Genomic DNA, 14,955 nt, shown 5'->3' on the forward strand with positions numbered 1-14,955 from the left:
CAGCGTGCTTCCTGAGCCTGCCCCAGCGCCAGCCTGGGATGCCGGCTGGATTTCTGAGCCCATGCACCTGGGAAAGATGGGGCATGGCTTCATAAGGGTCATGTTTGAATCTAAGGGCAGAGGTATGGGTTGGGGGTAACCCAAAAAAACCAACATTAAACAAATTGGAGCCAGAGTGAGATGAGGAATCAAGTTATAGATCAGCTGGAAATATCTGCTAAGTCACTCCATAGCTGCCATCCTACGTCCCAGGGACAGGCTAACAGTGCTCTGGGATTCCTCACCAGTCTGGCAGCTTTGGACAGGTTCTTGTGCAGAGTGTTTGTTTCCTAAAGCTTTTCAAATACAGCTTTTGAAGAAGAAAAATATTCTAGTCCCTAGCACTCTTGACATACAAAAGACAGCCCTTTGCCTCTGTCTTAGAAAATGTCTAATTTTCTAGAGATTCCGATTCTCTCTGGATCAGCCAATCTGATTCTGAATTCTGACTCTGTCCTTACCTCAGACAGAAAAGGCAGCCCTTTGCTGCTGCTTTAGAAGATGAGATATTCAACTTTTAGGGGTTTTGAATCAAAACTGATCTCTTTCCTCTGCACAGGACAATTGCCGTCGAGCTGAAAACGTGCTTCGCCTCTGGATCATAGAGGCCAAGGACCTGACCCCCAAGAAGAAATACTTCTGTGAGCTGTGCCTTGATGACACCCTCTTTGCCCGCACCACCAGCAAAGCAAAAGCAGATAACATCTTCTGGGGGGAGCACTTTGAGTTCTACAGCCTCCCACACATTCAGAGCATCACAGTTCACATCTACAAGGACGTGGAGAAGAAGAAGAAAAAGGACAAGAACAATTACGTCGGCCTGGTCAACATTCCCACGGCCAGCGTGACCGGGCGGCAGTTTGTGGAGAAATGGTACCCAGTGAGCACCCCCACAGCCAACAAAGGCAAATCAGGGGGCCCTTCCATTCGCATCAAATCCCGCTACCAGACCATCACCATCCTGCCCATGGAGCAGTACAAAGAATTTGGGGAGTATGTGACCAGCAACTACGCCCTGCTGTGCTCCGTGCTGGAACCTGTGATCAGTGTCAAGAACAAGGAGGAGATGGCCTCTGCCTTGGTGCACATTCTTCAGAGCACGGGGAGAGCCAAGGTAAGCACAGGTGGCTCCTGTTGGAGTGGCTCTGGCTACTGATAAGGGATTTCTGGTGGAAATGGGGTGACAATAAGCAGCAGCAACAGATGTTCGTGTACAAAGTGTAAGTGAGAAGACTATAACTTCATCTTCTTCTGAAAATCGGTACCTACATTTGAGCGTTCAGGAGCCTTCCCTTGCATTTCTAAAATCAGGATGTAGGTTAAGAGCTGAGTGAACAAGAGGCTGGTAAACTGGAGGATTGTTTCTATAAATAAGGCTGTGATACAATGAGCAGCGGGTGCCAGCGCTGAGTCAGCAGATCAATGCCACCATCGATCTGCTCAGCCTTTGAACAGCCATTTGGGGGATCTATACCCAGTTAATGGTGATCCCACCTGCCCCAAGGATGCTCTCAGGACTTCTGGGTGCACACTGATTCCTTCAAATGGCTTGTGGGAGAGTACCCTGCAGGTCGTGGGAAGTTCTGGGAAGCATTAGCACGCATTGATCTCTCTGGCTGCTGCCTGCCAGGTGCTGTGTGAGCAGTGCCATACTGGAGGCAGCCTCTGGCACTGAGACCAGCTAGAGCAGGTAAAACACAAGTCAGAGGGATAGAGATATGTGGAAGGATGACTGTAAACAATATCCAAGGGACAGCCTCATGTAACTATTCCAGAGAAGGTGCTTTTCTTTGCTTCCTGAAAACATCTCAGGATGGCTGGTGCTCTGTGGTGGTGCATGTGACAGGAACATCTTCCTTAAGTTATCTGATGAGAGAAGCTGGTGGCTAAGATTATGTTGAAACCCTGCTGGAAAACAGGCTCTGGATTGCTGCAGTGCCAGCTGCAACAAGTTGATAAATGAGGGTTATAACTTTGCCTTCCTGGTGTGTGAAGTTTTGAACCTCTGTTTACGAAAAGCACCAGGTGGCTCAGGCTGCCATAAAGCTCCTAAGAGGGTATTTCCAGCTTCAGTACTTCTGCTGATGGGGGTACAGCTGGATGTTTCCAGTTTGAGCCAGGTGAAAAGAATTCTCTTGGATCTTGTTGAAGAGGAACAGCAATAATGGACTGAAAACCAGGAGTACTAAATGTCCTTGACTCAAATAAAGTTACCACTTCAGGAAATTATTCAGGTAGAATTAGACCCTATATCAGGAGATTATTCTTTGTATCAAGGCTTGCTGACAGTTCCTGCCTGGACAATTGAATACAGTTCAAGTTAAGCCATGTAGATAACCAGCAAGTTGAATGTTAAGTTCTTTTTTCCCAAATCCTAAAGCATTTTTGGTTTGAGAATTTAATTTATTAAGTCATTCTTCTTACTTAATTATCATCAAGCTGTAATAACTTGTGCATCACTTCCAATTTGGATTTTTAAATCCATGTTTGTATGGCATATTTCTGACAAAGGTAAGGATAAATATAATAGCACAGTTTCTTTCAGCAGACAAAGCCTCTGATAAACAAACTGGTGAGAGATTCTGTTCTGGAGCTAAACTGAAACACAAGCTTGGCTGTAAAGGGTTTTTTTAGAGACTTTTGCTTCACCCTTTATAATCTGTGATTTATAGCATTCTATAAGTGTAATAAACCCAAGAGGAGCCCTGGCTATTTCCTCAGCCCTTACTTCATGTAGCAGCTGCGCCCCTTGTATCAGGCTGAGAAATTATTTATTATCCTGAATTATCCTTTCTTCTTGGCTTCTGGGGTTAGCCTGGCAGGACTGGGCTGGTTAAAATCACCTTTGCCATTTGGCCTTTTTTCCTCAGGACTTCTTGACAGATTTGGTGATGGCTGAGGTAGATCGTTGTGCAGAACATGATGTCTTGATCTTCAGGGAGAACACACTCGCTACCAAAGCTATTGAGGAATACCTCAAGCTGGTAGGACAGAAGTACCTCCAGGATGCACTGGGTAAGAAACTCCCTGTCTGCCACCTGTTTGCACAGCAAGGGCTGCCCCTGAGCTGTGTGTGCAGCATGGCCGCAGCTGGGAGGGTGGGATGGGAGGGAACTGCCTCAGCACTCAGCCTGAGTGTCTCATACACAGATATCACACTGTCCTGCTCTCAGTGCCCTTCCTCCACGTGGAGAAGGGTGCTCTTTGGGGCCTGCAGGAGTAGCACCCAAGGCAAGGCAAGCTCAATTTGATGTAGCTGAGTTCCTCTTCAAGTTTGTATTACCATGTTCTGGTTTTATGGGTAGCTTTCTTTTGTGTCTCTAGCGTGATAAAGAGGTGTAACACTGTGATTTCTTTGTGAGCAATGGTGGTTGTTCAATCTGATATGCAAATAGGCTTGAAAAAGGAGGTCTGACACATAGTCCTTAGAGAGACCAGGCCAGGGAATGAGGCTGCCAGGCTCCTGAGCATCCCAGGACAGGAGATCAAGATGCATCCTGTCTGGGAAGCCTCTTGCCTGTGTTTATCCCCAGTGCTCATTATTCCCTGACTCATTAAAACTGCCTGGCCATCCTGTGATCTCCTACTCCATTCTCCCCACAGGGTCTTCATACCCACTGTTACATGCCAGGGTGGACTCTGATATTTTAGTTATTGTCCCCCCTTCACCAAAAGGTTCTGCTCTAGTCATAAAGGCAGTGCCTGGGGAATTCCTGGCCACACAAAGATAGCAGTAAAGGACACCAAACCCAGGCTTCCTGTCCTCTGCAGACACATCACAGTTGGGTTTCAGCAACTCTGCCCAATCCTCCTCATGCGCAGTTGCACAATGAGCCACCCACCCCCTGTTGTTTCTGGGATGGAGAAAGCTTTGGAAATTGATACAAGAGAAACAAGATCAAGCCAAAGCCAAGTCCTACACCACATCCTTTCACAAAAAAAAGGAAAAAAAAAAAGCCAAGCAGCTTGCTTTCCCAGCAGTCTCACTTGTCCTCAGCAATCCCAGACACTGGCAAGGCATCAAGGAGATAGCTGGCTAAATTAGTGCTCCAAGGGTCAGTGTTGTCATCTCTGGGATTATATCCAGTTTGGCCATTTCTGAAGCATAATGAGCCTGTTCTGGTAGTCTTATTCTCCTGGGTGGGACCACTGAGTGTAAGTCACAGTTGCAGGCTCTCACCTGGTACAGGGAATCAAGCAGCCTGGTACTTTGTGCTGTGCTTCCCAGCAGGCTGAACATCAGCTGTGGGACCACTCCATTACAGCTGCTGCAAGCTCCTTAATGTGCAGTAATTGCCTAAAATATTTTAACATTAATGACTTCTAATACATCATTTAGCACTGAGTGATAAGATGGTAAATCATGGGCGGGAGAGATGGAAAATGCCCCTAAGGCTGTCCAGCTTGTCTACAGCTCAGGGTAACTTTGCTCATGACAGTATGCCCATCTAATTCTTTGTCAGGTTTTAAATGTCATTTTCCTCAGCTGCCCTGTTCTTTGAAAAGATTAATGACACTATGATTGGTGTTAGCAATCTAACATGTCTGTAAGGGAATCTTACTTATTATCTGATTATAGCAGGGTCTTGTGGGCCACAAGGAGTAAGTTTCAAAAATGTTGAAGGATAAAAAATATTACCCAGTAAACAAGAGTTAAAACAGAACTGACTCAACAAAAGTGATGCCAGCAGTTTTGCAAGTAAGAGATTTAGATGCCCTCAGCAGAAATGTTTTGGAAACCATCACAAAAAATAAAAAAAAAGACGAAAATGTGGTGCCTGCTTTGCTTGCAGCAACACCAAGCTGAGATTTGGGAAGGGGCTGAGAGGTGCTTTAGGAAGGGGTTTTAGGAAAGCAAAGGCTAAAAACAAACCCCTTTTGCACAAACAAGCCTTGTGTTAGCTCTGAGCCAGCAAGATCATCTGAGGAGATGAACTTGAAAGACATTGAATCATTAAACCAATGAATAAAGGGTTTTTCCTAGTGAACACCCAACAGTTTAAAAATCACTTGGAATGCCTGCATATAGAGGAGGGAAACCACTGAGTAGTTCATTGCAGTCTGTCAGACAAAGCCAACTTCATGTGGTTTGTATGTGAGCAGTTTCTGTTGCGATGCCAAAAGGGAAGGGTGACAGAAATGCCAAGGAGCTTTAAAGATGCATGCAGGCCATAAAAATGTTGTAAGGTGTTGATATAAGAGTTTGAGAAAATCAGCAGCATCTAGCCACTGCTTGAGTATTACTCTTATTCAACACCAAGGTGACACTTCTTAAAATTAAAAAAAGAGGCAGGTTTAGAAATAATACAAATAAATATCATTGCCAGTGCATTTCCTGGGGAAATTATGAAGACAAATAGCACACAGCTTCATTCCTAAGACTGTGGATAATTTCATAGTCGATAACACAGTTTGAATACCAAGTCAAATCTTCCTCTCCAGTCCATAAGGGAAGTGCTTGTGGGGTTGCTCAGCAGAGCCATCCTGGTTTTGCACCTGTGCTTGGGGACAGCGAGGGCATGGGAGGCTGAAGCATCAGAGCCCAGGCTGGGCTCTCTTGGGAAAAGGCTGGGAGGAGCCATGTCCCCAACACCTGGTGTCTGGAGGCTGAACTGCAGGCACCCAGAGCAGGACACGCAGTTGCCAGGCAAAGACATAAGCAGGATTTAAAGGTGTGTCAAGTAGGCTTTTGCTGTAACTACCCTGATTCCTCTTCCCTTTTTTCCAGGGGAGTTTATCAAGGCTGTGTATGAGTCAGATGAAAACTGTGAAGCAGACCCCAGCAGGTGCTCACAGAGTGAATTAGCAGATCATCAGTGCAACCTGAAAATGTGTTGTGAGCTGGTCTTCTGCAAGATCATCAATTCTTACTGGTAAGGCACCTTCCTTCCCTCCCTTTATCCCCTGTTTGCTTGGAGGTGCCCATTCCTCCTCTGAGTCTGAGGGTGATGCCTTGGGAAGGCTGACCTGAAACATAGACTGGACAGGGCTAGAGAATAAAGGAGGTATTTATTGAAAGGCCTTTAGGATCCACCTTGGGCAGGACAGGGCCTGACCAGGGCTACACCCAAGGTGGATTGAGAATGGTCACAAACTGGCTGACTGCTCACAAGGTCTCACATTTTTATAAGTTTTGGTCCATTTGCATATTGGGATTTAATTGTCCAATTCCAGCTACACGTTGTGAGGTCCCATCCTTCTTGTTCCTCCCTTCACTCCACCCTTGTTTGTGCTTTTGGGCCTGAAAGTTGTCCTTGGTCTTCAGCAGGAAAATTATTTGTTTTGTCTCCCTACTCTGTGAAGAGCTGAGTCACACTGAATGTGAGGCTCAGAACTGCACCCCTGGGGAGCACAGAATCTGAAAAACATAAAAGCTAAAACTTAAGGGAGCTTAAAACATCAAGGGAGCAGCAGTGGGACAGGGAAGGAGCACAGCCCCATCCATCTTCTTGTCCCCTTTCCTCCTGCCTGTGACTCCAGACTGCAGGTGGAACCTGTGCCCAAACTGAGGGGTCCCAGCCCACAAACCACACCTGTGGGGCCTTCTGCCCAAATGCTCTGCCAAGGGAACACATACTGAGTGTGACTGGATAAGGAGGGAATAGAGTGAGAAAATAACAGCTTAGCTTCGACTTGTCATAAAAAGCTGCAAGTTTTGAAGTGTACAGAAGACTTTTAGACCCTTCAGATGTATAGAGCTGAACAGGAAATCACAAGGAGGAAGCAGTGCCAGAGAGATTTCTATTAATCTCTGTTTCTGAGTAGCAGTGGAAGAAGAGAGGCCTTTCTGCTTTGGGCACAGTATTGAGAGCTTAACAAGCAAGGTAAAACTGTCAGATATGGAGATGAGCTCAGTTTGGCTCGTTTGTTTTCAGTGTCCTAACACCCTGTTTGCTCCAGGGTAGCAATGGATAAGTAGTTCTTAGCTTGCAAATCAGCGTGTCTGGAAATGGCTTCACTTAACACATATGAACAAGGGGTGCTTTAAAGACTGCTTAAGTGCCACCAGATTAAATGGGGATCTATGAATAGATGCCTAATGACATTACCTAGCCTAGAGAGAAAGAGAGAAAAAAAAAAAGGGGGGAGGTAACAAAAAGAGCTGATGTTTTCTCACAGTTAAGTATTTCAGGTGACTGATCACCAGTTCAACTTTTTACATCTCATTGCCAGCGCGATTTTTTTCCCTTTTTTTTCCTTTCCTTTCCAGCGTGTTTCCTCGTGAGCTGAAGGAGGTGTTTGCATCTTGGAAACAGCAGTGCCTGAACAGGGGCAAGCAGGATATCAGCGAACGCCTGATCAGCGCCTCTCTGTTCCTGCGCTTCCTGTGCCCTGCCATCATGTCCCCCAGCCTCTTCAACCTCATGCAGGAGTACCCCGACGACCAGACCTCCCGCACACTCACCCTCATCGCTAAAGTCATCCAGAACCTTGCCAACTTTGCCAAGTAGGTGGTGCCAGGGAGGCTGAAACCTGCAGCCTGCCTGATTCCTGCTTGTGCTCACAGGCAGCTGATTCTCTGGCAGACTGGAGCCAGCTTTAATAGAGAGGGGATCTTCTCAAGCACTCCAGACATCTCAGATAAATTCTCTGTACACACAGATTGGAGCTATGTTGAATTCTCTGGAGGGGACACAGCATAAAACCAAGAAGAGTCATGTTAGTGAATGTGCTGTTCCAAAGGGGAGGAAGCCTCGTGATCCCACCAAGGATCATGACAATTAGAATTCTCAGCTGAATGATACAAAGGGCATGGCACGTCTCCTACGTGAGAGGAGAGAAAGAGTATCTGTGAGAGGGAGGGGGGTGAGATGTGATTTGTAATATAAACAGTGAGGTAGTAGTGTTTAAGTAAGTACAACAAAGCAGTGAATCTCCTAAGTTGTCCATGTGGGTTTTTTCCTCCAAGACTTCAAAATCTTCAAATTTTGCTTTTTTTTTTTAAAAAACCTCCAAATCGTCAGAAAGGCAGTTCCAAAGTAAAGTGTTTAAGTAAATGAAAGTAAAGTGTTTAAGTAAATGTCTGTAAGCACTTGTACTCTGTACATTGTGTGGAGGTTATTGACTGGGTTTCCTCCCACCTCACTTTCCTGCAGGTTTGGTATTAAGGAAGAGTACATGGCCTTCATGAATGAATTTTTGGAACATGAGTGGGGAGGAATGCAGCGTTTTCTGAGGGAGCTCTCTAACCCAGATACCATCTCCAACATGCCTGGATATGATGGCTACATCGACCTGGGCAAAGAGCTCTCCGTGCTGCATTCCCTCCTCTGGGAGGTTGTGTCCCAACTTGATAAGGTAAAGCTGTTTGCAGGCCCGGGAAGGCCCATCAGGGGATGGTACCATAGCAACAGTAAACACTGGGAATATCAAGTGAAGCCAAGAGCTTTGGAGGGGAATGTTTGATAGTTTCACAACTGCTCCTTCCGTGATTTCGGATCAGGGCCTGCAGCAGGCCGTGTGAGGTGGTTGAGCTTCAGCAGCAGTGCAGACACTTTGCAGAGCCTTTAGGAAGGTTAGGTGCTTGAAGGCATTGCTTAAAAGTGGACCTGAAATTCCCTGGGCAGCCTGTCCTTTCTCATAAATGAGGCATTTGGACAGAAAAAGGCCGTGTTGCTGTGCCCTTGTGGTGCTAAGGGAGGTGCTTTGCTGCACACCAGGCCATGTCCTGGTTCTGGTGGGGGAATGAATTGGCCCTATGGAACTGTTCTCATCAACAGCCCCATCCAAAGCCTGCTGAGATGTTCTCATTTCCGTAGTCTGATTTGGCATACAAGGAGTGCCGCGTAAAAAGCTGGATCCGCTCCCAGTGCCATCCTGCAGCAGAGCAAGAGGCTTTCTGCTGTGCCCTGGGCTGAGCTCATATGCAGTGTCCAGCTTCTGATCCCAGCAGACAGCACCGACAATGAGCACTGCTTCCATTTAGCTACAGAAGGAGGAAAGGCAGAGCTTTGCTCTTCCTTAGCTATGTGGGTTTGCAGGAACCAAGGCCATTAAAATCTTGGTAGCAAAGGTAATTGATAAGGCCCAGAAAAGCTGAACTGTGAGTCTTTTTTTTCCCCCCAAGTGCTTGGAACTGTTCCATGCTTCAATTTTTAGAGGTCCATTATTTTGCCCATGTTCCATGTATATTATTTTTTCTTTTGAAACTGGAGAAGAAAGGTGAATAGCAATGCACTCAATTTTTATTGCATCAGGGTTTGCCAAAGTAGTTATTGGTTGTGTATCTATTTTTTCACTGTACATTATTTAAGAGAGAAAACAAATATCTGAGCTTGTTGCATCAGAGTGATTGAAATGCCCTTAACTCAAAAACAGTCTGTATATTAATCTTAGTTTGATAATAAGTTATGATCTTGTTTTTCGATTTACCTCATACATGTCCACAGTGTACATTCCAAATGTATGGATCTGCATGGCCCTTTCTGTAGGTTAGATGTGTGAGTCTATCCTAGCAGGCCCTTGGGAGCTGGTACAGTGCTTTCCTAAAAAGAGAATTAAGGGGCAAAGTTACATGCATTATGGCTTAACTGTAGGGAATGACTGGGAAATAATGAGAGGAGCCACCTTGGAGATTTTAATAGCCACAGTGCTGTATGAAAGTGTCTGTAAAGAGACCCTTCTCTGGAGCCAAGCTGGCTGAATACCTGCTTATGGGGAAAACAAAGGTATCTTTGAGAAGAACATTGGTTTTGTAGCAGAATTTTAATTTTTAATAAACCTGCAGCTCCTTCACCTTTTTCCTGCAGTCCCAGGAGCCTGGAGATGCCCTGTAGCTGATCTCCCAGCAGGGGCCCAAAGGGATGAGAAGCCAGGGCCTGGAGGAGCAGCCTTCCTTGCTGAAGGCCAGCTGCTCTTACCCTCAGCCTCGCCAGCACTGAGCTAACCTGTAATTGGAGCCACACATTTCATCCCATGCTGGTGGGGTGATGTTGGGATGAGGATCACTGATGCTCTCATGCAGTTATTTTTCATGTTTGGGTAGGGAAGAATGGCTTAATAATTGTGGATAACGGTGCGAAAGGAGACGGCATCCATGTAGGATACCAAAAATGAAAGGCTTATGAAATGAAAATCTCCCCTTTCCTCATCATCACCCTCAACCCCTGCGATCCTCTCATGATCCCCCTCATCTGTTGGCATGCATTTCCTCTACCACATGACACCCTTTGCCTGGAAAGTTCCCCCCACCAGCTCGATCTGTAGCCTTTGAATGCCCTTGAATGAGCAGATGCCGTAGTTTTCACTTCAACCTCACCCACGCGGGACTCAGTGTGCTTTGCATGATAGTTTTGCATTGGAATGGCAGTAGTTTTGTTTTATTGAGCATGATTTTTATTTTTGGGGGTCAATCCTAATTTCTTTTCTATTTCCTTTTCTTTCCTCAATGTCTGCTGCACCCCGTTTCGTCTCCTCCATCCATCTCGTCGCCGTCGTTGCGCTGCTCCATAACACTGCATTCCGATCCCGGCACACCCGCACACAACCACCACCCACCCTCCTTCCTTCCACTCCATCCCTCCGCCTCTGTGCATCGTTACCAAAAAAAAAAAAAAAAAAAAAAACCAAAAACCCGGCGGATGTCGTGGTGCTTGTATCCAATTAGGGTGAAAATTCCTTCCTACAGGCAACCGTGGCAAAACTGGGGCCTCTCCCTCGTATCCTTGCGGATATCACAAAATCCATGGCCAGCCCCACACCCACGCAGCAGCAGCTGAAGCGTTTCACAGAGCACAGCTCCAGCCCAAACGTCACTGGGAGTCTCTCCTCGGGACTTCAGAAGATAACTGAGGACCCCACCGATGGGTACGTGCCAGCCAGGGCTCCAGGGCAGCTGTGGGATTGTTAAAGCTGTGAAGAGTTGGAGCGAGATGATCTTGGAGGTCTCCTTCCAACCCAAACCATTCTGTGGTTCCAAGGGTCAAGGGCTTCACCACCTGAGCTGGCTGCCCAGCCCCACTGCGCTATGGGGAGCTCGAGCCTCTCTCACAGGGAATAAATACACCATCCCAGTGAAAGGTGCACTGGGCACCTGGAGCTTTGGACTTACCCAGAACCCAACCACATCTCTGGGAGTCAATGCCTTGAGCTGATAAAAAAAGCAGTTCTGTGATTTACTGCCAGCCTGAGTGCACGGTCAGCCATCGTGTTTCCTTCTGGCCATCAGGCTGCTAATGGAAAAACTGAGCTGTAGGTGAAACTTATTACCTGTGGAACAGCAGAAATAGTCCCTTCCTGTGCTTGGTGCAGCATTTCTCACCCTGTAACAGTTGTTAATCTGCAGCTGTGACATGGCAGAGCTGCCAAAGGGCTGCTGCAGGCCCAGGGCAGTTCCTCTGCTGTCAGGTACAGGGGCCAGTTTTGGCATGTGCAGTTCTCTGCCCCCTGAGCTTACATCTAGCTCTGAAGGAGCCTTCACACAATTCCTGCTGAACTTTTAGACCCCCTTAATACACAGAGCCATTAAGGTTGGAAAAGCCCTAAGAGTATCAAGTCCAACCATTAGCCCAGCATTGCCAAGGCCACCACTAAACCATGTCCTCATGTGCCACATCTAAACACCTTCTAAGGATGGTGACTCCACCTCTTCCTGAGTACCCTGAGCCACTGTTAACAATCCTTTGGGTGAAGAAATTTTTCCTGGCACCCAATTTAAACCATCCCTGGCGCAACTTGAGGTGATTTCCTTTTGTCCCGTCTCTTGTTATGCAGTGGCAAAGGGTTAAATGGCATCCAAAGTCTTGCTAGAGACAGAAGTGGCTAAGGGGGGAGGATTTAGTGGGAATGGTTTAGATTTCACCTGTGAAAAAAAAAATAAAGATGACGGACTTCTCGAATCAAACACAATTCTCCAAGATAAGTGGTAATTAAGAAAGAGTGTGTTCTGACTTGCACACAAAGAGCTCATAAAAGGAAGTCTGGCTCCTTGAAGGTTTCAGTGGGGGGAGGTTAAGTGAGGTAGAAAGACTTCTTTGGGACAGATCTCTCGGAGTCTTGCCTGCTCCAAAATTAACCAAATTCCTTTCCACTCCACAGTGACATAAACAAGATGAAGTCTCCGACCCAGGAAAATGTAGATGGACATTTTAGGGGCAAGACCTTACTGCTGGTTCAGCAGGCATCCACCCAGAGCATGACTTGCTCAGATAAGGATGAGAAGGTAAGTGTCTTGCCCAACGGACGTAGCATCTCCCTCATGGACCTGCAGGACCCTCACACAGCCCACAGCGACGCCGCTTCCATGATGCACGACGTGCCTTTGCGCCTGGCGGGCAGCCAGCTCTCTGTCACCCAGGTGGCCAACATCAAACAGCTGTGGGACACCCAGAGCACCCCCCAGAGCGCTCCCCAGGTCCGGAGGCCGCTGCACCCGGCGTGGAACCAACAGGGCAGCCTCCGACCTCTCTCATTCCAAAACCCCGTTTACCAGCTGAACAACCCCAGCCCTCCCACAGCCAAGGCTTCCGTGGACTCCAGCCCGGAGAACCTGAGCACCGCCAGCTCCCGGAGCCGCAGCAACAGTGAGGACTTTAAGCCCAGCGGGCGCAGCAACAGCAGCCTGGAGGACTCAGCCAAGCGCAGCTCGCAGAGCGAGGACTCGGCGCGGCGCCCCGCGGGCACCGACAAGCACATGCCCGTGGTGCTGCCCCGCCAGAACAGCAGCAGCCAGGCGCAGATCCGCAAGATGGACCAGGCCGTGCTGGGCACCAGGGCCAAAACTCTGCACAGCCTGACCCACAGCCCCTCCCTGCGCAGCACGGGCAGCCTGTCTGGAGCCTCGGGGGCCGCGGGCGCCGAGCCCCTGCAGAACGGGAACCGCTCCCGGCACCAGTCCTCGTCCTCCAGGGAGAGCCCCGTCCCCAAGGTGCGGGCCATTCAGCGGCAGCAAACGCAGCAGGTAAGGGAATCCTGCCTCCAGGCCTCAGCTCTTCAGCCCACTGCTCCTTGGCCTCCAAAGCTTGCTTGACCTTAGAGTGGAGCTGAATCCAGAGTAGCAGCACTTATGCCATAAGTGTAAGGAATAGTCATGCTTGTCATCCTCACAAGCTTGGCAGGCCACCTTATCTGTGCCACTGGGATGCTTTTGTACTAAATTTAAAAAAAAAAAAAAAAAAAAAAAAAAAGGCTTTTTTCCATTTTTTTTCCATTTACTAAGGTAGCAGCAAACCTGCTGAAAGAAACAGAACTGGAAAAAGAAAAAAAAAAAACAAAGCAAAAAAAACCCCAGGAGCAGCTTTGTTCTGAATGGTAGTTCAGGTCGCCACGTGAGACTGTGTTTGCCCTGTGGTGCTAATTTAAAAGCAGAGCTACCTCGAAGCAGGGAAACGAACAAAGATAAAACATCACAGAATAACTGCTGCCAAAATAACAAATAAGCACAGTTGTCTAAAGTGTGGAGAAATCCATATTTCACCATGATGAAGCAGCTTCTTGCTGGGCCTCAAATAAGTGCTGCTTTTTCATTAATCTTCCCAAACGATGAATAATGTAATTGTTTTCTGGAAAGGAGTGGTTATATCTACCAATTCCTAATGCACATTATCAGCTGTTCATAGGCAGCTATAAATCAAGGTTTTCCTGTCAAAAAGCTAACATTCCTTTATCTTCTTTAAAAAAACCCAGTAATAATCCTGTTGTGATTTGCTGTGTATGAAAATATTTTCCTAAATTAGTTTAATTTTAAAGAGCAAGTGAGTATTTCAGTGGTACAGTGAAGGTAGAAAACATGATCTGCAGGGGGAAGGCTTTGGGCTGTGAGGTGAAGCTGGCAGAACAACCTCTGCCCAAGGTTTTCTTGGTGTTCCCTGACAGTGGAGCTTTCCCAGCAAACTCCTCAATGTTACAGGAAAACCTGGGTGCTGCCTTGGAACCCAGCAGCAATCTGGGCTTCAAAACTGCTTTGATACCTCAAGTTCATTGAAGTATGATACCAGAAACACTGAATCAGAAACCAAAGCTTAGTATGCCAAGTTAGAAATACCCAAAGAAGTAATTGTTTTTTATTTGAGGTGTGCATGTGTTTGTGTTTTCCTGCAGTGTGTGTTTTACAATGGGGCACAGGGACATGGGCAGGTGGAGGGTGTTCATGGAATACAACCAGGCCCTGTGTTGTTCCAGTAGCACATTTTTGGCCAATAACAAGGATAAATGTGAAGGGGATGTGCATCCATTTGTTTTCCCACTGTACTTTCTATACTAATTGTTTGCACTGGATCCATTAGAGTACTTGCTCCTGCTTTATTTCAGAGAAATCAATTTGTTCTCTCCTTCCCCACATCCATGAACAACGTCTTGAATGGTGCCAAATTGAGTGGCCAACATTTTTTTCAAGGCAAATTCCATTGCATCCTTTTAATTGCAAATCTTGTTGTGGAATTCTGTTCTTGTTTAAAAAAGAGAAAGAGAAAAGAGAAGTTGGGCATGTTCTCTCTGGGCATGTTCTTTCTAGGCATGTTTTGTGGGCGTTATAATTATTAGACTCTGTTCTCTACAAGTCCCGTTTGTTTCTGAATATAGAGCTGGGCCCTTTGTTTGCTGGGAGAGGTCACTTTTTGCCTTCCATTTCCAGTTAGGAGGTAGGTGGGAACAGAAATGTCAGTGTGTTCTCTGGAAGAGAGGCAAAGAGGAGAATTAATACATGACCCTAGCAGACTAATTCTTTTTTTGCCCTTTATTAAAGAATAACTTGTAACCCATTAGTGTGTGTGACTTGCCATCCGCTTGGTCTTTGACAGCTTTCAGAATTTGGCTGCTGGAAATATTCTGTCCTACACTTGGAAGTTTTGCTGCTGCTCAGCAGTCTGGTGCAGGGCTGGGGATGTAGTTTATAGTCACCTTTCTGCTGTCTGAGTCCCCTGTAGCTCCAGTGGGTGGTGACAGTGTTCATTCGTCCTGTTCCTGATTTCTCCAGTGATT

At 46.8% G+C, this 14,955-nt stretch overlaps 1 protein-coding gene across 5 annotated transcripts in view; it reads left to right on the forward strand.

Moving 5' to 3' along the window:
- Positions 1-14,955, forward strand: part of RASAL2 (RAS protein activator like 2) — a gene marked incomplete at its 5' end in the record, with an annotated part of 163,455 nt that overhangs the window by 137,500 nt on the left and 11,000 nt on the right. For all 5 annotated transcript variants that reach the window (XM_083867829.1, XM_083867830.1, XM_083867827.1 and 2 more), the window contains 7 exons: positions 599-1,153; positions 2,910-3,054; positions 5,768-5,912; positions 7,250-7,486; positions 8,136-8,337; positions 10,646-10,845; positions 12,076-12,937. In XM_083867829.1, coding sequence (XP_083723955.1) covers positions 599-1,153; positions 2,910-3,054; positions 5,768-5,912; positions 7,250-7,486; positions 8,136-8,337; positions 10,646-10,845; positions 12,076-12,937 — 2,346 coding nt within the window. The remainder of the gene's footprint in view (positions 1-598; positions 1,154-2,909; positions 3,055-5,767; positions 5,913-7,249; positions 7,487-8,135; positions 8,338-10,645; positions 10,846-12,075; positions 12,938-14,955) is intronic.

The sequence above is a fragment of the Zosterops lateralis genome (genome assembly GCF_965231275.1).
Source record: "Zosterops lateralis genome assembly, chromosome: 9".
Lineage (NCBI taxonomy): Eukaryota > Metazoa > Chordata > Aves > Passeriformes > Zosteropidae > Zosterops > Zosterops lateralis.